General features: G+C 44.6%; 1 protein-coding gene across 1 annotated transcript in view; it reads left to right on the top strand.

Moving 5' to 3' along the window:
* LOC122553835 (BCL2/adenovirus E1B 19 kDa protein-interacting protein 3-like) overlaps positions 1-22,488 on the top strand; it is a 44,898-nt gene extending 22,410 nt beyond the window's left edge. Inside the window, exons 2-6 of the mRNA XM_043698271.2 lie at positions 3,823-3,985; positions 13,097-13,181; positions 14,450-14,556; positions 16,813-16,962; positions 19,295-22,488. Coding sequence (XP_043554206.1) covers positions 3,823-3,985; positions 13,097-13,181; positions 14,450-14,556; positions 16,813-16,962; positions 19,295-19,343 — 554 coding nt within the window. The 3' untranslated portion in view covers positions 19,344-22,488. The remainder of the gene's footprint in view (positions 1-3,822; positions 3,986-13,096; positions 13,182-14,449; positions 14,557-16,812; positions 16,963-19,294) is intronic.
* The last annotated feature ends 2,642 nt before the right edge of the window (positions 22,489-25,130 follow it).

Genomic DNA, 25,130 nt, shown 5'->3' with positions numbered 1-25,130 from the left:
ATGCTGACCAGAAGGGCCGGTATAACTCAATGACTCTATGTCTCGAATTCTCCTCATCTCTGTCTTAAATATTCAACCCATTATTTTTGAACGGTGGCCTCTATTTCTATTCACCCTGTCAAGCGCCCTCTTACTCTTCTAAACTCCAACACATACAAGCCCAGACTGACCAACCTTTCCTCAATAGTCAACCCATCCATCCCAGGTAAACTCTGGAAAACCTTTTTCTGAAGTACTTCCATGGCATTACTGATTGTTGTAAAAGCCTATCTGGTGTTCTTCATTAGGGGAAGTAAATTTGCCATCTTTTCTTGTTGACCCATTGTCCAAACACGTCGCAATGTGGTTGACACTTAATTGCCCTCTGAAATGGCGGAGAGAGCATCCCAGATCAGTGCCCCATGGAAGAAAATGTTGCTGTTAGCTAGTTTACAACAATGGCCCCAAGAATCAGAAACTTCAATTAGGAGGATGGATTGAAAAAAGCGGAACTGTTTTCCTTGCAGAGAAGAAGAAGGTTGTGAGGAGCTTTGGAAGAGACTTTTGAAATCACGAATGGGCTGGACAGAGCAGATGGGCAGAAACTGTTCCTGCTCATAAAAGAGAAAAGAACGAGAGGGCATAGATTTAAAGTGGTGCGTGTGTGAAACAAGAGCGATGTGAGAAAAATAACCTTTTCACTCAGCGAGGAGTTAGGGTATGCTTTGCGTGAAAAAGTGGTGGAGGCAGGTTCAAGTGAAGCATTTAAAAGAACATTACATGATTAGTTGAGAGGAATAGTGAGCAAGGGTGTGGTGGGGATGTGGGGGGGCAGCAGTAGATTGCCAGAAGATATTAATATTTGTTTTATTCACTTGCGGGATGTGGGCATTGCTGGCTTACCAGCATCTATTGCCATCCCAAGTTGCCCTTTTGAAGACGATGCTGAGCTGTCTTCTAAAGAGAGAATGCAGGCACAATGGGCTGAATGGCCTTTTCCTACACTATAACAATTCCATGATTTAACAATTGGAATCTTCGGTGACAAGGTGATCTTGCAGAGCAAGTTTCAGAAGTTTCTTTTAAAAATCTACAAGACCATTGACAGTTTAATTGTATCACAGACTTCAAAGAATGACGTTCAGCTAGTGAATAATGGAATCTCATTTCCAAGCTTTCCTGAGCAATTTTCTTTTCAAGAGTTTATCTAATTTCTTTTGAATCTTGCTGTTGATTCAACTTCTAAGAGGTACATTCCAGACTTTAATAACTCGTGTTGCTTGATACATTTCTCCTGTGGTTCACTTGTCAATTATCTTATGTCGTCTAATGCGATCTAGTAACTGACCCTCTTGTCAATGGAAACAGCTTATTCATGAGTCTAAACCCATCATCATTTTGAATACCTCTCTTAAACTTCCCATTGCATCTGATGTTCCTGTCATTAGATATAATTAGCAGAGAATATCATCTCATTTGGTCTGTGTTGATGGCTGTGTTCTCACGTTCTTCCTCGGTTTAATCTCAGCCCATCGACACTCCTTGCTGTACCTTTCTCCCTGACATATTTATTTAAACTGCCCTTAAACACATCTAACTTTTTAAAAATCCAGTCTCTGAACGTGAGCATCGCTGTTTGGGCCAGCATTTCTTGCACATTCCTAGATGCCAATGAGAAGGCGCTAGTGAGTTATCTTCTTGAAACACAGCAGTCCATGTGCTGTAGATAGACCCACAATGCAGTTAGGGTGGGAGTTTGAGAATTCCAATCCCACAATACTGAGAAACGGTGATACATTTCAAATTCAGGATGCTGTGTGGCCAGACGGGCCACTTGCAAGTGATGGTGTTGCTCATGACCTTCTGAGTGATAGAGGTCTTTTCCCTGGGGTAGGGGAGTCCAGAACTAGAGGGCGTAGGTTCAGAGTGAGAGGGGAAAGATATAAAAAGGACCTAAGCAGCAACTTTTTCACGCAGAGAGTTGTGTGCGCGTTTGGAATGAGCTGCCGGAGGAAGTGGTGGAGGCTGTTACAATTACAGCATTGAAAAGGCATCTGGATGGGTATATGAATAAGAAGGGTTTAGAGGGATATGGGGCAAGTGCTGACAAATGAGATTAGATTAGGATATCTGGTTGGCATGGACGTGTTGGACCGAAGGGTGTGTTTCCGTGCTGTACATTTCTATGACTGTATGTGGGAGGTGCTTGGAAGGTGCTGTTGAAGGATGATGAATGTTTCGAGAAAGTCTCAACTACAGTGCTTGGCATAGAATCAGTTGATGTGTTGTATTTGGACTTGGAGAAGGCGTTCGATAAGATAACTTACAAAAGCTCAAGGCATAAGATTAAAGCCCACAGTGTTGGAGGTAATACATTTGCATAGATAGAGATTTGGCTCATGGGCAGTATTGTCGTGTATATATAGATGAGAGAGTGCTTTGATCATTAGGACAATCAAGACTTATGGGGAAAGGGCAGATAAGTGGACATGAAGACTATCAGATCAACCAGCACATTGAATGGCCTATTTTTTAGGGTTCCATAGTCTTATAGAAACAGAATTAACATTTCAAGTCTGGTATGACTCATCTTCAGAACTGAAGATGTACTGAGTTTCTCCAGCATCCTGTATGTTTCTTTCAGATTTTAAATTCCTTTAATCTTTATTCCTTCCTCTCTGAACACCTAACGTCGTCAAAACCTTAATTGCCCTGTTATCACAATGTGGGAACGAGCGATTTGCATATTGGCTGCCACTATTCTGCAACATTTCACAAATACATCAGTGGCTGCAACACACTTTGGGATGTCCAGCAGTTGTGAAAAGCACTGTCTAAATATAATCTGAGGAAGGATGCTTTGGAATGGAAAGAATGCAACAAAGGTCTACCAGTATGCTGAGGGAGTGACATTACTGAGGGACATGATTAAGATGGAATGGCATCCCACACACACTGCCACTCAGTAACCTTGCATGAACAGCCTGCGTTACTGATTACATTTCTACTTCTCTTCATTCTGCTCCCTCACACTGTCTCTCAGTGTCCTCTTGCACCCAAGCACCCTGCATTACTGACTGTATCTCTGTTGAGCCAGTTCCCTCAGTCTGTCACTCATTAACCCCCTTTTCCAGCACTGTGTGGTGCTGCATTAACTGATATTTTCCAACTCCCCGAGATAATCATTCAGTTACCTTTCTCCCCAGCACCCTGTGTTCCTAACTGTGTCTGTCCTGATGTTAATCCAGCTCCCTCACACGGTTAGTCAGTAATCCCTGTCCCCAGCTCCCTGTGTTGCTGACTGTATCTCTACTGGTGTTAATTTAGTTCCCTCAGTCTAACTCAGTGACCCCTCAAGCTCCCTCACACTCTCAATCAGTAATCCGTCTCTCCCCAGTCCCCTTTTTTTAGTGACTGTCTCTCAATTGATATTAATCCAGCTCCCTCACACTCAGTGACTCCTCTCCACCCAGCACGTTGTGTTACTGACTGTCAGGATGATTGCACCTTTAACAATTTTTGTAGCATCCTGGAGCGCTTGACATCAAACTAATTGTATTTCAAAGTCTGCATTTATAGGTACATCCTAAAATTTAATTCCGAATCTTATTAACCACTTCAATACCCCAGCCTGGAAATTCCTCATCACCTTGGGATGAAATTTGGATATAATGGAGGAAGAAGATTTGGGGAATTTGGAAAGGAACTGTTGTAAAATAGTCATTTTGTTGCCCCTTTCCCCTCCCTGTCCCTTCAGCAATCCTTTCCCCTGGTTCAGAGATTAAATGGTGATTTTGTCCAAGGTGACTGACTGCCTTCATTTGTGTTTTTTCTTTCTCTCAGGTTCATGGGTAGAGCTGGACTACAGCCAACACAGCAGTCCCAGGGTCTTGGAACATATCCCCTCGTCGAGCTCCATCCACAATGGCGACATGGAGAAGATCCTGCTGGATGCACAGAATGAATCGGAAAAGAACAGTTTGCGGGGCAGCTCCCACTGTGACAGGTGATCCTGACCCATTCCACCCCCTTGGTTCTTTTTTTGCTGGCAGGAAGTGGTGATGTATCAGTCTTAACCTGACCTTGTCACGTTTCTTCAGGAAGCTTGCAGTTATCAGATCCAACAAATAAATTAGAAGTCGACATAAAACTAAAACAATTTTCTAGGAACACGAATAGGTCCACAGAATCCCTGCTCCACCCTTCACTGAGATCATTGTTCAGCAACCTCCATGGGATATGTATTATGTTCCCTATTTGAAAGTGGGAGGCTTGTCAAATAGACAGGGTGGTCTTCCCATGGCCTTCTGCCTCACCTCTGACCTGTCTCCCATATTACAGTGGAGGAGGAGGGCAACTTGTGGGTCTTTAGGCCTGTTCATGCCAGGAGATGACCAAATTAACTTCAGTAAGACCACATTTGGAATAACGCAAACAGTTCTGGTCGCCACACTCCCCGAGGGATGTGGAGGTTTTGAGAAGAGTACAGAAAAGTTTTGCCAGGATTTGGAGGGTGTTAGCTATGAGGAGAGATTGGACAAACTTGGATGGTTTTCACTTTAACGTCGGTGGGGATGACCTGATAGAAGGATATAAAATTATGAGAGGCACGCTGTAGAACAGATGGTCACAGCATTTCTCTCAGTGTAAAAATGCCAATTACCAGGGGACAAAGGTTTAAGGTAAAAGGGGGAAAGTTTAAAGGAGATGTGAGAGGCAGGTTTTTGACACAAAAGGTGGTAAGTGCCTGGAATGTGCTAACAGGAGAGGTGGTGAAGGCAGCTGCAATAGCAAGATTTAAGAGGCACCTTGACAGATGCATGAACAGACAGGGAATAAAGGGATACAGACTGCGGAGAGGCTAAAAGTTTTTAGTTTAGAAAGGCATCATGTATTGGTGCAGGTTTGGTGGGCCGAAGGATCTGTTCCTGTGCTGTTCTTTAACAGCCACTCATTCAGCCTCTGACAATATTTCACATGGGCAGGGGAAGGCAGAGGCAAAGTAAATTAGCCCGGCAGTTTCTTCTTTATCTTTTCATGGGGCATGGGTGTCATTGCCAGCATTTTCCATCCTGTGCCTAAATGCCCTTGAACTGTGGGGCTTGCTCGAGGTTGGAGTGTGCCAGGTAAGCCTCTACTTGGCTGATAATAGAATAACAGGCTATCATGTTGGAAGTGAGTTTTTGGCATGAATAGAGGATTGGATAACTAATCGGAGACTGAGAGTTGGGGTAAGGACGACATTTGCAAGATGGGAATCTCTAACTAGTTGAGTGCCACAGATGGCCAGGGCCACAATTACTTACAATGTATATCAGTGACTTGGACGTGGAAAACGAATGTACTGTAGGCAGCTGACACAAAAATAGCTGGGAATGCAAGCGAATGAGGATGACGCTGAGTCTGCAGTGGGTAAGTTAGTTGGCAGATGGAATATAATGTGGTGAAATATGAAGTTTTCCATTTTGGTGGGATTAATAGAGGAGGTGAATATTATTTAACTGGAGAAAGACTGCAGAGAGCTACTATACGGAGGGATTTGGGAGTCCTCATTCACAGTTCACAAAAAGCTAGGATCTAATTTCACCGGGTAAACAGAACGTTGGTCTGTATTTCAAAGAGTACAGGTGCACAATCCTTTACCCAAATGCTCAGGTCCAGCTGGTTTTCTGAATAAGTGTTAGTCTGATGGCGAAACGTTTAAAAATCTTACCGGAGAAGCAGACACACTGAGTAATACGGGGCCTGAAACAAAATTGAGGTCTGTCGGTGCTGGGCCACACGCCCACACATCACATCTGAGTGGCACGCATCAAGTGGGTGTCAACTTGGGTTAACTGTTTGCACGCCAAACAACCTTGTTAATGAGAAAAAAAGCTTCACAAAACAACCTTTGGACTTTGGCGCTTTTCAGATTTTGGGATTTCGGATAAAGGATTGTCTACCTGTATAAGGAGGCTTTGTGACAATGACTCTGCACTAGTCAGAACACAGCTGAAATACTATGAACAGTCTTGGGTCTCTTAAGTAATGCAAGATAGGCATTGGTGACACTAGAGAGAAGGTTCATTAGATTGATGGTGAGTTTGTCTTACAGGTATGGAGAGATTGCCTAATGAAGAAAGGTTGAGTAAGTTAGTCTGTACCCATTGGAATTTAAAAGGATGAGAGGTGTCCTTATTGAAACATACAAAGGAGACTTAAGAGAGAAGAGGTAGAAAGGTTGATTCCCTTTGTGGGAGAGTCTAGGATCAGAGGGTATCATCTCAGAATAAGGGGCCACATATTTAAGATAGAGATGACAAGGAATTACTTCTCTGAGTCTGACGATTCCTGGAGTTCTCTACTGCACAGGGCTGTCGAGACTAGGTTGTTAAATATATTCAAGGCTGAGGTAGACAGATTTTTAACCAGTAAGGGAATCGAGAATTCTGGGGAACAAGCAGTAAAAGGCCGGAGATAATGATCAGATCAGCCGCGTTGTCATTGAATAGCAAAGCAGACTCAATGGGCTGAATGGCCAATTTCTGGTCTGATAGCTTGTGGTACCATTTATTTTTTTGCCCGACTGTAGCCTGCGTGGGGGAAATGGCAGCATAGTGGTGTTGTCATGCTCTATTAAACCAGAAACCCAGGCAAAAACTCAAGAGATAGGGATTTGAATCCGATCACAATAGATACTAAAGTTTAAATTAAATTATTAAATCTGGAAACTAAAACTGACTTGAATGGGGACCATTGTTATTAATATCCATCTGGCTCTTTCAGGAAGGAAATGGGGCATTCATGGGGCAGCTTTTTCACACAGAGGGTGGCACGTGTAAGAATGAGGTGCCAGAGGAAGTGGTGGAGGCTGGTAAAATTACACCATTTAAAAGGCATCTGGATGGGTATATGAATAGGAAGGGTTTAGAGAAATATGGGCCAAGTGCTGGCAAATGGGACGAGATTAATTTAGGATATCCGGTCAGCATGGATAAGTTGGTCTGTTTCCATGATGTACATCTCTATAACTCTACAACGTCCTTGTAAATCCTTTCCAATTTAACAACATTTTTCCTACAGCGTGGAGACCAGAATTGAACGCAGTATTCCAAAAGTGGCCAAACCAATGTCCTGTATAACTGCAAATGACATCCCAACTACTATACTCAGTGCACTGACCAATACAGACAAGCACATCAAACAATTTCTTCTCTTCATCTCCCAGTGACTCCACTTTCAAGGAACTATTTTGTTCAGTCCATGAACAGTTATTAAAGTTTACGTTGTCTCAGTGATGGTGAACTGCCTTCTTGAATATTGCAATCCAAGTGCTGTCGGTTGACCCAAATGAGATTAAGACAGAAATTCTAGGATTTTGACCCGGTGACTGTGAAGGAACACCAACATATTTCCAAGTCAGGATGGTGAGTGGTTTGGAGAGGAACGTACAGGTGGTGGTGCTCTTGCCTTTCTAGATGGAAGTGGTCATGATTATGTCTCAGATATTTGGTAGATTTCTGCACTGAATCTTGTAGATAGCCCACACTGCTGCTACTGAGTGTTGTTGGTGGAGTGAGTGGATGCTTGTGGATGTGGTGCCAAACAAGTGGACTGCTTTGTCCTAGATGGTGTCAAGCTTTTTGAGGGTGGTTAGAGCTGCAACCATCCAGGCACGTAGGGAGCATTCCATCACATTCCTGACTTGTACCTTGTAGGTGGTCGATAGGCTTTGGGGAGTCAGGATGTCTACAGGATTCCTAGCCTCTGATCTGCACTTGTGGCTAGTCCAGTTCAGTTTCTAGTATAATATTACTGTGCTGCCACTTCTGCTGAGGTAGTGGGTAAATATTGTCCCTCAGCTAGTAATTAAGAGACCCAACTTTATAATAAATTTGTAATTAAAATGTATATCCCTTGGAACCTATTCTCCATGGAAACAAGCTTTTGATTTCAGCATTGACCTACTTTTTGAGGGAGAAGTTCCAAATTTTTCACTTATTTTTGTGTGAAAAACTGCTTCCAAATGTTACTCCTAAATATTGTGAGACTCTTCAATGGGGAGGGAGGTCTCACAGCTCTCTAAGACCCCATAGACCAACGGCACAAAGCAAACTGTGGATCCAATGTCCACTTTAAGGGTAAAACCTTTATTAACTCCCTCAGAAATGGCATATACTCATTACAGTGGTTACTCCATAAGGTCCATCATTCACAAGTTCTCAGTGCTCACTCTGCCAATGATATCTCCACAGTTCCTATGTTCCCATGATTGACCACTTCACTCTTCTTGTCTGCAGCAGCAGTGTATTGAGGATGGTGGTTTTATACCACTTTCCGAGCCTGCTCTCTGCTGAGGCATTTCTGTAAGTGTATGCCAGAAATGGGTATGATACCTGTATCTTGGGAAGGCAGAAAGTATATGCATGTGCGGTAATGTGAATGAACTAATGTCCTGGGTGTGAGATGGTGAAATTTTAGATAAAATATCTGGAATAAAATGTTGGCATAATGGTGATCTTGCAGCTGTTGTCAATTGTTCAAAAGAATTCCTATCTGGTTCACTAATGTCCTTAAGGGAAGGAAATCTGCCATCCTTACCTGGTCTGGCCTAGATGTGACTCCTGATCCACAGCAACGTGCTTGAAAATAAATGCCCTGTAGGTAGTTTGGGATGGGTAATAAATGTGGGTTTAGCCAGGCTCGCCCATTATAAAGTGGTCAGCCAAGCGGACATCAAAAATATGAGTTAGCAAAACAGAAATTGCTGGAAAAGCTCTGCAGGTCTGTGGAGAGCAATCAGAGTTAACGTTTCAGGTTGAGTGACCCTTCCTCAGAATCCTGCCACAGCCCCTGACTGGGGCTGTTAACCTGGTCCAATCAGGGAGCCTTGGCTGACAGATATAACCAGTTGTGTCAGAGGTTCTGTTCACTCTGAGAGCTGGCTCTGGGGGAGCTGGATCAGGGTCAAGGACTCTCCATGTCTAAATAAAGGGTGACTCGGTGAGGGGATCCCGACCTCTGTGGAGTTTTTTCCAACCCATATTCTGAGAATCAATGAAAAGAAGTAAGGAGGTTCCTTCCTTGAGCTTGGCTGGTTACATTTTAACACAAAGTATAAATGCAATACATATTTTAAAAAAAACATAGGGAAAGGCTTTAGCATGAGAAAAACACACAAAATATCAAAGTTGCCTGCTCGAACAGCATCTAGCTCTAGCATTTAAATCCTCATTTTGAACTCACTCCGTTTTCTAAAACAAAAAAACAGAAATTGCTGGAGAAACTCAGCAGAGTTAGGAGAGGAAGCAGGGTTAACTGGTGACTCTTCACCAGAACTGGCTCTGAATGTTTCTTCTAATCTACTTTATTGAAATCTTTTAATTAGGGTGATTTAAAATTATATATCAACTCCTACTCTTCTGAACGCTAGGGAATGCGTACCAGCCTACTGTGCATCCTTCCTTCTTAATTTAATCTTTTAAGCCCCAGTGAGTCCATCCTGAGATGCAGGGAATGGGACAGAAAGATCCAAAATGGTGAGTTTGGGGGCTGGGGTGGAGGAGGAAACTAATTACTATCTGAGTCAGCACTTCCCAAACTGATCCTGTACGAGTGAATTAAGCAGACAATGTGTCGGATTGCTGGCTCAATAAATGCCTACAAAGTCTCAATAAAACCAGTCAAGTGATTGCTACACCATTTGACAGCATCCTCCCTTTTCACATCAAGTCCCAGCTTGTCCTGTGGCCTAACTCTCTCAAAAGAGGATTAGTTTCAGGAAATTCTGCCTAGCTGATTCCATGGAATTCGCTAGTGGCTGCAGTGCACATGGCTGGTGCGGTGATGTCTTTCAGAACTATTAAAGGCACAGTCCCACTGTGACTTGAGATATTTAAGGAAAACCGTGTTGGGGAATTGACCAAAATCAGGACCCTGATTTTAACACCCTAATACCCACCTTAGCCATTAACAGCAGCATGTTCACTTCTTGAAAGGACAATTTAAAAAAAATCTTACAGTGTGGAAGCAGGCCATTCAGTCCATCAAGTCTCCGAAGAGTATTCCACCATCACCCCTTATCCTATAACCTTGCATTTCCCACAGCTAATCCACCTAACCTGCACACTACAGGGCAATTTAGCATGGCCAGTCCACCTAACCTGCACAGAGGGAGGAAACCAGAGTGCCCAGAGGCAACTCATGTAGACACAGGGAGAACATGCAAACACCACACAGGCAACTGCCCAAGGCTGGAATTGAACCCAGGTCTCTGGCACTGTGAGGCAGTAGTGCTAATCACTGAGCCACCATGCCACCCTAGTCTTGAAGAGCTATAGGCAAAGAGTGAGGAGAAGTGGGATTAATTGTCTTGTGGAATAGACCCGTGCAGACACTCCAATGATGTTACGGCCCTCTCTAAAAGTAACACAAATGAGGTAAAGATGCCGTAGTTCCACCAGACCAAAGGACAGCTCTCTCATTAGAGAGAGAGAGAGAGAGAGAGAGAGAGAGAGTCAACTGGTGGTGAGTTAACTGAAGAGTCACTATGCCTTCGGCAAGGGGAGAGGTGGAGAAGATCGGACTTTCATGGCCACCTTAGCCAGTGTGGGTTGCAAGAACTGACAGCACAAACCAGGCTATTCAATCAATTTGGCTCAAGTTACTGCTTATGCTTCACATGATCTTGTTCTTCATCTCACCCAATCAGCATATCCTTCATTCCTCCTTCTTTATATCTTGATCTAATTTTCTCTTAAATGCCTATTCACTTCATGCACTAGGAGTTCCAGTTGCTCACCACTCTCTTGGTAATGCAGTTGCTCTGAAATTCCAAATTGGATTTACTTAAAGTAACTACTTTATACTTACGGCCGTTAGTTCTGGTCTTGCAGCAAGTGGAAATATCTCATTAGCACCTGTCCGATCAAACATTTTCAAATTCTTAAAGAACTCTATCTTGTCACGCGTCAACTTTGAAAGACATTGGTAGTTGAATGGCATATTCTGAGATGGATTTTCAAGTTTAATTAAGCTCTAATTGAAATAAGTGAGTATCTGTGAATGTCTGATTGTTACAAAAAGAGATCTTTAACTTTGCCTGCTTTCTTCAGCACATTACTCGCGACTAACAGGTCATTAATGTCCTCCAACTGTGCAGTCACTGGAATATGGGAGTAGGAGTCAGCTACTCAACCCTCATTCTTCAATTCAATTGTGGTTTCATAGAATTGTTACAGCACAGAGGGAGGCCATTCAGCCCATCGTATCTGCACCAATCTATTATCAAGTGCCAATCTCCCACATTACCCCACATCCCTGAACACCATTTCTATCCAAGTAACCATCCAATGCCTCAACTGAACCTACCTCCATCACATTCCCAGGCAGTGAATTCCATACTCTTTCCTGCTGAGTGAAAAAACTTTTTCTCAGATCACCCTTATTTCACTTTCACATCACTTTCCATTTAAGCCCTCTCTCATCTCTTTTAGTTTGTGATTGGAAACACCGTGGGCGGCACGGTGGCACAGTGGTTAGCACTGCTGCCTCGCAGCGCCAGAGACCCGGGTTCAGTTCCCGACTCAGGCGACTGACTGTGTGGAGTTTGCACGTTCTCCCCGTGTCTGCGTGGGTTTCCTCCGGGTGCTCCGGTTTCCTCCCACAGTCCAAAGATGTGCAGGTTAGGTGAATTGGCCATACTAAATTGCCCGTAGTGTTAGGTACGGGGTAAATGTAGGGGTATGGGTGGGTTTCGCTTCGGCGGGTCGGTGTGGACTTGTTGGGCCGAAGGGCCTGTTTCCATACTGTAATCTAATCTAATTATTCTTATCTCCATCATTGATCAGTTCACCTATTGTGTTCTGTAGCCCTTCACGCCCTTAAACAATCTATTAGTAAAAAAAAGCAAAGAACTATGGACGCTGTAAATCAGAACTTGTTGGGAAAACTCAGCAGGTCTGCCAGCATCTGTGGAGACGAGACAAAGTTAACGTTTTGGGTTCAGTTACACTTCCTCAGAACAATTTATTAGTCTCACGGTTTAAGAGCTTTTATTGTCCCAACGTCCACAGCTTTATTGAGGAATGGGAGGGACGGAGAATGTCTAAACATGCATTCCTGTTGGTTCTAAGAAGTGCTTCCTGATATCTGCTGCTGAATAGCCTTGCTGAAATTATATCACTTCATTCCAAACTCTGCCACCACCAGGAAAATGAGATTTTGCCTGTACACCCTATCAACACCTTAAAGCATATGCATACATCACAATGAAAACAGCCCTTTAATCTTCAATACTCTGGGGAATGTAGGCTGGAAATGAGATCCGTCCTCATAACCCTTCTCGCCTGTGATACAATAACTAACAGGACAGGGTGGGGGGTCATTTAGCTGGATGGCTGGTTTGTAGGTTCAATTCCCACACTGTCTGACGTTACCATGAAGGACTCTGCTTTTCACCTTCTCCCCCTGCCCAAGGTGTGGTGACCCTTATGTTTAACCACCACCTCTCTCTCTAATTAGAGTGCAAGCCTATGGTCTGGTCAGACTATGGGAACTTTACCTTTCTAATAACTTATGTAGGAACATTATGGATTTGGAGCAGGAGTCGGTGATCTGACCCTTCACATTGAGTCCACCATTCAACAAGTTCATGGTTGATCTGATCATTGCCTCAACTACACATTCCTGCCTATCCCTGAGAACCTGTGACTCCCTTGCCAGTCAAGAACCTATCTGCCTCTTAAATATTTCAATGTCCTCCCCTCCACCGTTCTCTCGGGAAGAAAGCGCCAAAGACTTAAGGTCCTCAGAGAGGAAAAAATTCCCTTCAACTCCAGTTTAAATGAGAGACCCTTCATATTTAACATGTAGACCCTAATTGTAGTCTTTGAGTAAAGATATCTTTCTGCCAGGCTGTGGGGTGGGTGGGTGGGTGGGTGGTTAAAGATGAGTGGAAGGTTGTGATTATCTATTACTGTAACCCGTACACCTGGGTATCCATTTCACCAGCAAGAAGGGACCTAGTGAGGAGAGAAGGATTGACCATATTGACGGATTGTGGTGTCCTGACAGAAAGAAAAGGAAGCCTTGAATCCATCCCATGTTACAGAGTTTTGTTTAACCTGTTTTACAGCCCCCCTTTACTGATGAGCCCCCAGACATCTCATGTTCCTGCCGAGTTTGAGACTGGAAGCTTGGGAGATACCAACAGTACTCAGGTATGTGAGGACTCAACAAGGAGAGGGATTTCGAACCTTTTGTGGCTAATTAGAGTGACTCTGAAGTAATAATGTTTCTGCTGTTTTGGAGAATGAACTTAATTGCTCCCTAGGGAAGGTCTGTATTGGCTAGAGAACGAGAAATGTCAGATCTGGTCTGGATGGGGAAGTAGGAATACCCAACCTGGAAACAACCATTCTTAATGCCAGTGATGGTGTTCCTCCCCTCTGTCAGAGTTTTGTCAACAAATTCTCTGATTGTATAGAGGCATACAGCACGGAAACAGGCCCTTCAGCCCAATTCATCCATGCCGACCAGGTTTCCTAAACTGAACTAGTCCCATGTGCCTACATTTGGCCCATGCCCCTCTAAACCTTCCCTATCCATGTACCTATCTCAATTTCTTTTTCATTGTACCCTTCTCTACCATTTCCTTTGGTAGTTCATATGAGCTAAAAGAAACTCCAGCTATGTGGGGAAGAAGGTCTAAAACGCAACAGGGATATTATAAATGCTATCACTTTGGGATGACTTGGAAACTAGGTGAGCGGGGAAAGATATAAAAGGGACCTAAGTGACAACTTCTTCACGCAGAGGGTGTTGTGTGTATAGTACGAGATACCAGAGGAAGTGGTGGAGACTGGTACAATTGCAACATTTAAAAGGCATCTAGTTGGGTACATGAATAGGAAAGGTTTAGACGGATATGGGCCAAATGGAACTAGATTAATTTAGGATATCTGGTCAGCACGCATGAGTTGGACTGAAGGTTCTATTTCTGCACTGTACAGCTCTGTGATTCTGACCAAAATAGGAATTTGTTCACTTAGAATCGAAATTATGGCAGGTACTAGCTGTAGGGGTGTGGCTCAATGGGAAGTGTTTTTTCTTCAATTTGTCCTTTTTCAATTATTTTTTTCCCCTCTGTTTGTCTTCATTCTTCCATTGTTCATGTCTTTGTTTTTCTCACCTTGGTGTCCTCTTACCACGCCTTTGCTGCCCCAGATTGGTGAACCAAAAATGGCTGCCAGAGTCATCTGGGAATGGGTGGAATCTGTTGTTTATTTATCCAAGTATTGCAGAGTATCTCCACAGCTGTTTGAATATCTTTTCTTTTTGTTTTGCATTTTCCATGTGAACTGCAAATCCGACCATCTGGCAAATCTCAGGGTATTCCTTCCTGTGATCGTACTTTCACTGGGAATGCTGTAGATTACAACTGACCTCTTCCTAGAGTGATTAATCCCATTGTTGCATCTTTTCGCAGTCTGATGATGAGAACCAGGAGAGAAGTGGAGAGATTGAGCAATTGTTGAGGAGCAATGCGGAGTGGATCTGGTACTGGTCCAGTCGACCTGAAAATGTACCTCCAAAGTGAGTGGAATTCTGTACACTGTTCTTATTGACTAGTGGGATATGGGCATCACTGCCAGGGCCCGTATTTATTGCCCAGCCCTATTTGCCCTTTAGATGCTGTTGGAGAGCTACTTTCTTGAACCACTGCAGTCTATGTGCTGTAGATAGACCCACAATATTATCTCACCCAATGACACTGGCTTAGAGGGGAACTTGCAGGTCATGGTGTTCCCATGTATCAGCTGCCCTTGTCCTTCTAGTTAGCAGTGGCTGAGGGTTTATAAGGGGCTGTCTAAGGTATTTCTCTTCCTGTGGTGTTTTTAGACGTGGTAATCCCTGCGGTTGCGGCGCAACTGGAAGGGTCTGAAGTCCACATCTCACCCGGGTAAAATGTGAAGTTCAGTTAATTGAATCTGTGAACCTCTTGGCTGGCATCCGAATAGAAATGAGGAAGAAGCTGGTGAACTGCCCTAAAAACCCTACTGGTTCACAAATGTCCTTCAATCATGTCAGTCTGCCAGGCCCTTTGATCTAATCTTCTTGTAACTCCAGTCTCAAGGGTCTTAATATGAAATTGGAGTTGTAAAAGATCATTTCACCTCTTGGGTCATTTCCACCAATCAGTGAGATCATGGTTGGTCTTCTAATTTAACTCCACTTTGTCCCACTACTCCCATATTCCTTAACTGAGGAGTAATCCAGAAACTCAGGCTAAAAATCTGGGGCATAGGATCAAATCCTGCCGTAGCAGATGGTAAGATTTGAATTCAATTAATACATTCTGTAATTAGATGCCAGTCTTAATAATTTTTTATTAGATTCGATTCCCAACAGGGTGTAAACAGGCCCTTCGGCCCAACAAGTCCACACTGACCCTCCGAAGAGCAACCCACCCAGTCCCATCTCCCTCTGACTAATGCACCTAACGCTATGGGCAATTTAGCACGGCCAATTCATCAAACCTGCACATCTTTGGACAGTGGGAGGAAACCGGAGCACCTGGAGGAAACCCACGCAGACACGGGGAGAAGGTGCAACGGGGAGAAACTCCACACAGACAGTCACCCAGTAGTAACTACAAAGCTATTATTTGTGGGATGGCATGGTGGCTCAGTGTTTAGCACTGCTGCATTACAATGCCAGGGACCTTGGTTCAATCAAAGAGAACCTTTGGGACACTGTCTTTATGGAGTTTACACTCTCCCTGTGTCTGCATGGGTTTCCTAACACAGTCCAAAGATGTGCAGGTTAGGTGGATTGGCCATGCTAAATTGCCCATAGTGTCCATGGGAATAATGCATAGTTATAAGGATGAGGTGGTTTCAGTGGGATGCTCTTCGGAAGGTTAGTCTGGACTCAATGGGCTGAATGGCTACTTCCATGCTGTAGGGATTCTGTTTATTGTTGTGGAATCTCGTCTGGTTCACTAACGTCCTCCAGAAAAGGAAACTGCCATTCTTGCCTGGTCTGACCTACATGTAACTCCAGACCCACAGCAATGTGGTTGATGCTTAATTGCCCTCTGAGCAATTAGGTATGTGTAATAAATGTTGGCCTTTCCAGCAAATCCCACATTCCATCAAGACATTTCTTAAAAAATCTCCTAGTGACCACAAATTTACCCTTCTCTATCTTGAATCTGCTCAATGACTGAGTGTCCATAGAATTATGTATCAGGAAACCAGAGCAGGAGTAGACTATTTGGCCCATTCGACCTGCATCATCATTTACCTAGATCATGGCTGATCTCTTAACCTCACAGCCATTTTCCTAAATTGTTCCCATATCCCTTGAAGTCATTAAGTCATTCAGAAATCCATCAACCAATCTCGGGTAGGGAATTCAAAACTCTTATTGTGAGATGGTGACCCCATTGTCCAGCCATTGGAACCAAACTCTCATCAACTTTCCTGTTACTCTCATCTCGGATCACAGGTTGGCCATTCAATTACATGAATCTGAAGCAAGGCTCTTCTGAAACCAATGGGCCAGTTCAAATGTGAGCCCAGAATGTAAGGAGATCCTCAGTGACCCCAGTGGATAATCATTGGGTTGTGACCAAGTAAGAATCATAGGAGGATGGTTAGACCTAGATAATGCATGTCCCTTTCATTAGCCTAAAGCAACTCTCACTGCTACTCTGACAGAAATTACCTTATGCAGGTATGAGCACTTCATCCAAAAGATAACATTGTAGAGGCTCAGAGTAAATGCAGTTGTGCTTTGACTGGATGGAAATGACAAATGCATCTTGTTTTTTTTTGTTGCTCTTAGGGAATTTGCGTTCAAACATCCAAAATATTGTCCGAGCTTGAGTGTACGGAAGACTGGCGTGATGAAGAAAGGAGGGATCTTCAGTTCCGAGTTTGTAGTGTTCCTCATCCCATCTCTCCTGATCACTCACCTGCTAGTGCTGGGAGTCGGGTATGTCCATGATTAATGTCTTGCATTCGTGTTGCACATAGTGTATCCTTAAAAACCTGGTCTTTTGGTGCAGTTTGTAACACCCCAACCTCTTGACGAGAAGCTCCGGGTTCAAGCTCCACCTCAGAACTTGGTTTGCAGGGAGGGACGAGTGGGGATATCTTAAATGCAACCCGAATAATTTGATTCTCAATTAGTAAGTCCTTGGGCAGGTAATAAGAGCAGGAGAAATCCCCCATCAGTCAGAACTGTGGCAGTACAGCAGCAATTTCTTGTTAAAAGACTCATTACACAGGTTCTTGTCGTGAGTAAGTGTCACCCTTGTTCGAAGATACTACCTCACACCTACACGCGCACACACGTTCGAGCACGCCTGTACATACTCACATGTATGCATATGCACACACATACAAATGCGCCACACAGTCGAGAGTGTAGTGCTGGAAAAGCACAGCAGGTCAGGCAATATCTGAGAAGTAGGAGAATTGACGTTTCGGGCTTAAGCCCTTCATCAGGAATTGAAGTCCTCACTTTTTCCTAAATGGCACCACACACTCAACACATATACATACATGGTAAAAACAATGACTGCAGATGCTGGAAACCAGATTCTGGATTAGTGGTGCTGGAAGAGCACAGCAATTCAGGCAGCATCCGAGGACAGGCAAAATCGACGTTTCGGGCAAAAACCCTTCATCAGGAATAAAAGGATGAAGGGCTTTTGCCCGAAACGTCGATTTTGCCTGTCCTCGGATGCTGCCTGAATTGTTGTGCTCTTCCAGCACCACTGATCCACATATACATACATACCTATTGTTACAGAATGCTACCATTTGATCATTTCATTACATAGTGTCAGGAATTTGAAGCCACCATTGTTAGTTTTGACTATCTGTTCCATGATTCTATAACACAGAAAAAGGTAACTCAGTCTCACTGATCAATGCGGGAATTTATTCTCCACGTGAACCTTCTGCTATTCTATCTCATCCTCTCAGCATATGTTTCTATTATTTTCTCCTCCTTGTGCTTGTCTAACCTTTCCTCAAATAAGAACATCAGTCAGAAGAACAGAAGTAGGCCATTCAGCCCATCAAGTCTGCTCTGCCATTCAATGAGATCATGGTGGATCTGATTATCCTCATGTCCACCTTCCTGCCTTTTCTTCACAATCCTTGATTCTCATACCGATTAAAAATCTCCCTCAACCTTGAATATACTTAAAGGCCCAGCCTTGGCAGCTGTCTGTGGTAAAAAAATTCCACAGGTTCACTAACCATTGAGAAGATGTTGTCCTTAGCATCCCTACAGTGTGGAAACAGGCCCTTTGGCCCAACAAGTCCACATCAACCCTCCAAAGAGTATCCCACCCAGACCCATTCCCCTACATTTACCCCTGATTAATGCACCTAACCTACACATCTCTGAACACTATGGGCAGTTTAGCATGGCCAGTTCAGCTAATTGGATCTTTGGATTGTGGGAGGAAACCTGGAGCACCCGGAGGAAACCCACGCAGACATGGGGAGAATGTGCAAACTCCACACAGACAGTCACCTGAGGCGGGAATTGCACCTGCTTATCTGGTGCTAACCACTGAGCCACCGTCCTCTGTCTTGAACATGAAATTATTCTGAAATTATATCCTCTACCATATATCTATGCTATTCACTTCACCTATTCTTGGGTGGCCTTTTCACATGCCTACCTCTTTGGGGCAAGGTCAGAAGTCACATGAAACCAGGTTATAGTCCAACAGGTCTGTTTGAAATCACAAACTTTCAGAGCGCTGCTCGTTCGACAGGTAAAGATGACTTCATCTGATGAAGGGCAGCGCTCCGAAACCTTGTGATTTCAATAAACCTGTTGGACTATAACCTGGTGTCATGTGACTTCTGACCATGCCGATCCCAGTCCAACACTGGCACCTCCATGTCATACCACGGTGTGGGTAAAGGGTTTTTTCCTGAAATCCCTATTGAATTTATTGGTTTGATATGTATAGTCTCCATGGTTTTCCACTGATTGCATTTGGAAACATGTTCTGGAACAGTACGAACAGGGGAATTTTCCATTCCCATACTCTGTGATGTCACCCATGCGAAAGCCGTCTAGGCCATTTAATGTTTTGGGGTGGTGGGGGTTTGAGTGACCCAGACTGTGACGTCTGCCCCAATCGGGGGATACTTGAAGTGCCTACTTAGGGGAGAAAGCCCTTTCAATGCATGGCCTCTGTTGTCGCATAGGAAACGCAGCAGCCAATTTGTGCAGCTCGATGGCACTGGTAACCCACCTGATGCTGTTTGATTTTGCTCTGTATTTCCCACTGTAGAATATATATCGGCAAGCGATTGGCTGCATCACCAGCGAGCACCTTGTAAGTACTCTCCGAGAAGATCGGTCCGTACCTGACAAATGGCAGAGGTTTGACACCGAACTCCTCAGTCGTCCCTCGGTTCGACGGACATCTGCAGCAGGCCCCGATAAAAGTTACAGTGATTCGAAGTGTTTTCGCAGTTACTTTACACCCCATCTCGACCCACCCTGACTCCTCGTTTGAATGTTTGCTTTGCTCCCCCACCCCACCCTGTAATTATCCTCATTGCATACACGTTATCTCCAGCAGCACGGGTAGTTGGCTGCTGCTGTTCCTCGGCTCTCGCGGGTGCAGGTGGAATCTCTCTTAGTAACACACATCTTGCACTCGGAACCTCTGCCGCAGGCTGTGTGTGTGTAGCCCATGTGCGTGAGTGTGTAGGTGTGTGCACTCGGGTCAACGCACGGCCACGCGTATGCACATCCCTCCTGTATTCAAGTCCTGGAAAACGTGTTTCCCCAGATCCTGAGTCATTGTATCTGAGGGTTAAAAAAAATGTCACTTGGCCTCCCTCCACATTAACACCGATGCATCTTGACAGTGATTTTGTCTGCATGGTGTTGCCAAAAAGAAAACTTTGACCAGCGCTCATCAATCCAGACTTGTTGGGAAATCTGTGATGCTGTCATGGTAATGGCAAGGAAAGCAAGTTAATTATTATGCATTCTTTTTAAAAAAAAAACCCAAAAATTGGCGGGAAACCAGTTCAAGAAGGGCAGTTAGGGAAGAGCCATGAACAGTGTTGATCTTGTCAGCATCCTGTAAGTGAGTACAAGCAAGATATATAAATCAGCGAGTTCAGGTTGAGCCACTTGGACGTGAACCCTAGAAAAATGATCATGGTACACAGGCTGAGGAGAATAGTGGAGGGTTGGGGATCAACAGTGCTCCTGCAGACCATTGTTGCAGAAGATAGATTTTTCGCTGCATCTCCCTGTTGTAGAACGGGGGATTGACTGAAAATGGAACGGTTTGCAGAACCATTTGCTGATGCTGTGCAACTCTCTTAGCACCAAGGTGAGAGTTGATCGGCGCACAAAAGTCGGATGATATACATCCACACACTGCTGACTGATTGGTGAGTGAACCCAGAATGACCTGAACCCGAACGTGAATTAAACCTTAAGATGCATGTCTCCATGAAGTCAATTCTTGGTTGACCTTGCTCAGCTCCTGGGCAGCTCCGATGCAGGACTGTGCTAATTCTGATACAGCTGTGAAATCTGTCACGTTCTGTCATTCCATTTAGAACTCAGTAAGGTCAGCTGCCTCCCTCCCTTACTCTGCTCAAGGCAGGACCTCGTGGGCACAGTAACAAGTGGCTGGATAGATCAGACACTGTGTTTTCAGTTTGGGACTGAAGTAACTCCCGGCTCCCACAGAAGGCACTTTCAGTAAATGAATTTGAGCAGGTGGAGCTTTCAACTCTCAGCCCACCCTTCCCCTGTTTAAGGAAGAACTCGGGGACTACATTTTCCCCTTATCCCTTCACAACAAAGGGTCTGCTGCTTTAGTGACAGTGCTTCTAGCTTAGAAAACAGACTGCAGCTGATAGAAAAGAAATACTAATTTAGGCTCTTTCACAACGTAGGGCACCTTAAAGCTACGCTTGAAGCATTGTACTAATGTGGGAAACTGATTGCACACAGCAAGATCCCACAAGCAGTGATCAGATAGCAGCCAGGATGTGCTTTGTAGTGATTTTGGTTAAGGGATTAATATTGACCAGGATGCTATACTCCCTGCTCTTCGAAATGATACCACAAAACCAAACACCGCTCAAATAGCACCTCTGACAGTGTGGCACTCCATCATTACGGCACTAGATCTTCCACTCAAGTCTCTGGCGTGGGTCTTGAACTCACCACCTTCTGAGTCAGGTGCGCTGTCACTGACTGAACGCAGCTAAAAGGGCGTCTAATCAGCAACCTTAGCCCCCTGTCTCTGTCACCACAACCCAGGGCCCAAACAGATTTCACTGGGTTTTGTAGGATGATAGCTGTGTCGTACTTCCTGCACGCCTGATATAAGGAGTCGATTGGCACAGTTGACTGGACAGTTAGTTTGCAATGCACAATAATGCCAATGGTGTGCATTTGAGTCCCGTGCTTACTGAGATGCCCAGCGAGAGAGCAACCGGATTGTCCTTTGAGATTATAGCAACTGCAACTATACCTGGCTGGTGCTGGGTAGTGTTTCGTGTGTTCCTACTGGCTTCCAGGTAATGCTGACTCCTTAACTCCATGACAAAGATAGTCAAACTTAGCAGCAAGCAGCCATTGAATTTTCAGGCCTGTAAATCTCCACACCCCCATAACTATAGTCATTGAATGGACATTGAGTGCAAACCAATTTTTTTTTGCGCCAGTTAAGCAAATATAATATTCTAGTGAACCTGGCATCTGAAACTGATAATGTCCATCGCAGTGAGTATTTAGATGATGATGAGGTGAGGGTTATTTTAGTTTCGAATTCTCCTAAGAATACCTTTTTAAAATGCCAGCATGACTTTTACCTCCAGTACTGTAGCCAGGAGTTTTTATTTTTTTTTATTTTTATTTGAGGCTTTTTAATGTTGCTCTTAAATTGACGTTTTACTAAGTTTGACTCTTTTGTCAAGTTCCTGCCTTTTGCAATATGCCCTGCTCCTTTTTCCGTGGCTTTGCCATTCAGCTTCTGCCTTTGGAAGTTAAAAGATCCAAGTTTCTCCAGTCTCTGTTTCCCAAATAGCGCAGCTCTCCCACAACCAGCGATCAGTGGAAATGCCCGCACTTGACATTGCATCTGATTTTCACCATCTCTCTCTTTAACAAATACCTGGACCTTGCTAATTTAGGAATGAAATCAGAAAGAGCTTTATCCACTTTAAGCGCATCAGTGACTGGACTTGGAAAAATTCCAAAGCTCTTCAGGATCAAAGATATTTGAGCAAAATAGTGGGATCTTCGTTATCTAGACTCCAATCATTTGCCAGTCTGATTACCTACCAGAAACCTCACTGGATGAGGGCGCTCCGTGATGGTGTATGAGAGAGATCCCTTTTTAATAGTTAATGACTGGAATTAAGTCTTGCAATTAAAAGATCTGTAAATATGCTTCAGCTTATAACCCCCAGTGTAAAAAGTAATTAAACCTGAGTAATGAAAGACTTCTGTTGATTACTTTGCTTAGTCATTAAATTGCTTCCCATGTTTGTCATTTCTTGCGTTGGAACAGTCCCCCTCCCTCACCCATTTCATCAAACAAACTCACAGCAATATGCTTCCTTTAGTTTTGCCTTTTCTTCAGGTCCATCCTGAACCTGCCACTCTTACTCCTGTCCAAGACCGGGCAAAATCATTTCATTACAATGGGGATTACCGAGTGGCATGGAGTCTCATTCTCACTCAGCACAAAGGGTAACTGAACAGCAGGCAATCTCCGGTAGTTTAATTTTTACCATGCCCAAGGATGCAAACAGATGAGAAACCATAGGAATAAGGAGTGAGAACAGCCATTCAGTTCACCCCTCCCCCAAGCATGGTTGGCCATTCAGTAAGTTCTTTGGGGATCTGATTGTCACATCGTCTCCACTTTCCCGCCTGCTCCTACTGTTTCCCAACCTTCTGGAAAGGCATGGAAGGGAATAAGCAGTCAATATGTATCACTGGCGGCACGGTGGCACAGTGGTTAGCACTGCTGCCTCACAGCGCCAGAGACCCGGGTTCAATTCCCGCCTCAGGCGACTGACTGTGTGGAGTTTGCACGTTCTCCCCGTGTCTGCGTGGGTTTCCTCCGGGTGCTCCGGTTTCTCCCCACAGTCCAAAGATGTGCAGGCCAGGTCAATTGGCCATGCTAAATTGCCCGTAGTGTTAGGTAAAGGGTAAATGTAGGGGTATGGGTGGGTTACGCTTCGGCGGGTCGGTGTGGACCTGTTGGGCCGAAGGGCCTGTTTCCACACTGTAATGTAATCTAAAAAATCTAAAAAAAAACTGCTTCAGATTGGGTTGGCTCAGTGGTGAACACTGCTGCCTCACAGGACCTGGGTAAAATTTGACCCACAAGTGACCGTCTGTGTCGTGTTTGCGTGTTCTCCCTATGTCTCTGTGGGCTTCTGCAGCAGCAGGAAGACCAGGAGCTTGGACCACGGACCTGCTGGGAAAGGTGAGTCACTAATTCTAAATCTTTACATCTGACATCAGAGAGCAGAGGTTTCTGGGAAAGGAGAGACTTTTTCTCCCCCTCAGCTATATAAGGGAATGTTTTCTAAACCCGAGAACCTACCCTTGTAGAGCCTCCCACCCATCCACTTCCTTTAACATTGAACATCAGGGACACATCAGGTAAGATCTCTTCTTATTTCCTTTCTGATAAGGGACTAGCAGGAATGGATTGTAGGGAGAGGAATGTTCCTCCTGCATGATGTTTGAGGTGAGGGACGCCATTACTGTCCCATCCAAGTACATCTGCAGGAAGTGCACCCAACTCTGGCTCCTCCAAGACTGCGTAAGGGAACTGGAGCGGGAGCCGGATGAACTTTGGATCATTCGGAAGGCAGAGTCTATGATAGTAAGAGTTGCAGGGAAGCAGTTACTCCTAGGCACAAAGAAAGCTGGGTGACTGTTAGAAGACAGAAAAAAAAGTGCAGGGGTCCCCTGTGGTCATTCCCCTGAAAAACAAGTATACCATTTTGGATACTGTTGGGGGGGACAACTTACTGTGGGCATGCACTGGGGTGCAGGTCTCTGGCATAGAGTCTGTCCCTGTTGCACAGAAGGAAAGGAGGAGAGTGTCAGTCATTGGGGACTTAAAAGTTATATGGTCGGAAGGTTTGTTGGGAACGAACGAGACTCACGTTTGGTGTGTTGCCTCCCAGGTGCCAGGGTCCGTGATGTCTCGGATCGTGTCTTGGTATCCTGAAGGTAGAGGGTGATCAGCCTCAAGTCGTTGTCTATGTAGGCACCAACGACATAGGTAGAAAGTGGGATAGGAATGTAAGGCAGGATTTCAGGGAGCTAGGGTGGAAGCTGAGAGCTAGGACAAAGAGTTGTTATCTCTGGTTTGTTACCCGTGCCACGTGATAGCGAGGTGAGCAAGAGGGAGAGATATCAGCTGAACACGTGGCTGAAAAGATGGTGCAAGAGGGATGGTTTCAGGTATATGGATAATTGGGGTGAATTTTAGGGAAGGTGGGACTGTCTTCACTTGAACCAGAGGGGTACTAATACCCTGGGTGGGAAATTTGCTGGTGCTATTTGGGTGGGTTTAAATTAGCTCAGCAGGGGTATGGGAACCTGAGGTGTAATTCCAGTGCACAGGAGGATGAGAGTAGGGAGGACATGGACAGCATTTCACGGTCACAGGAATGTGCCTGGCAGACAGCAAGCTGGATGAAGTGTGTCTACCTCAACGCCAGGAGTATCCAGAATAAGGTAGGTGGACTTGCAGCAAGGATAGGTACCTGGAACTTCGATGGTGTGGCCATTTTGGAGACATGGATAGAGCAGGGTAAGGAATGGATGTTGCAGGTTCCAGGATTTAGATCTTTCATTAAGACCAGGGAAGGTGGTAAAAGAGGAGGAGGTGTGGCTTTGTTCATCAAGGACAGTATAATGGTGGCTGAAAGAACTTTTGACGAGGACTCGCCTACTGAGGTGGTATGGGCTGAGGTTAGAAACAGGAGATGAAAGGTCACACTGCTGGGAGTGTTTTATAGGCCTCCGCAAAGATCCAGGAGAGGATTGGCAAATCGATTCTGGGTAGGATTGAAAGGAACAGAGTGGTCATTATGGGGGACTTTAACTTCCCCAAC

This window comes from Chiloscyllium plagiosum, unplaced genomic scaffold, assembly GCF_037043375.1.
Source record: "Chiloscyllium plagiosum isolate Xiang-an unplaced genomic scaffold, Cpla_swu_hap1 HiC_scaffold_1, whole genome shotgun sequence".
Lineage (NCBI taxonomy): Eukaryota > Metazoa > Chordata > Chondrichthyes > Orectolobiformes > Hemiscylliidae > Chiloscyllium > Chiloscyllium plagiosum.
Note: the sequence above shows the minus strand (reverse complement) of the source record. Positions and strands in the feature narration are given on the sequence as shown.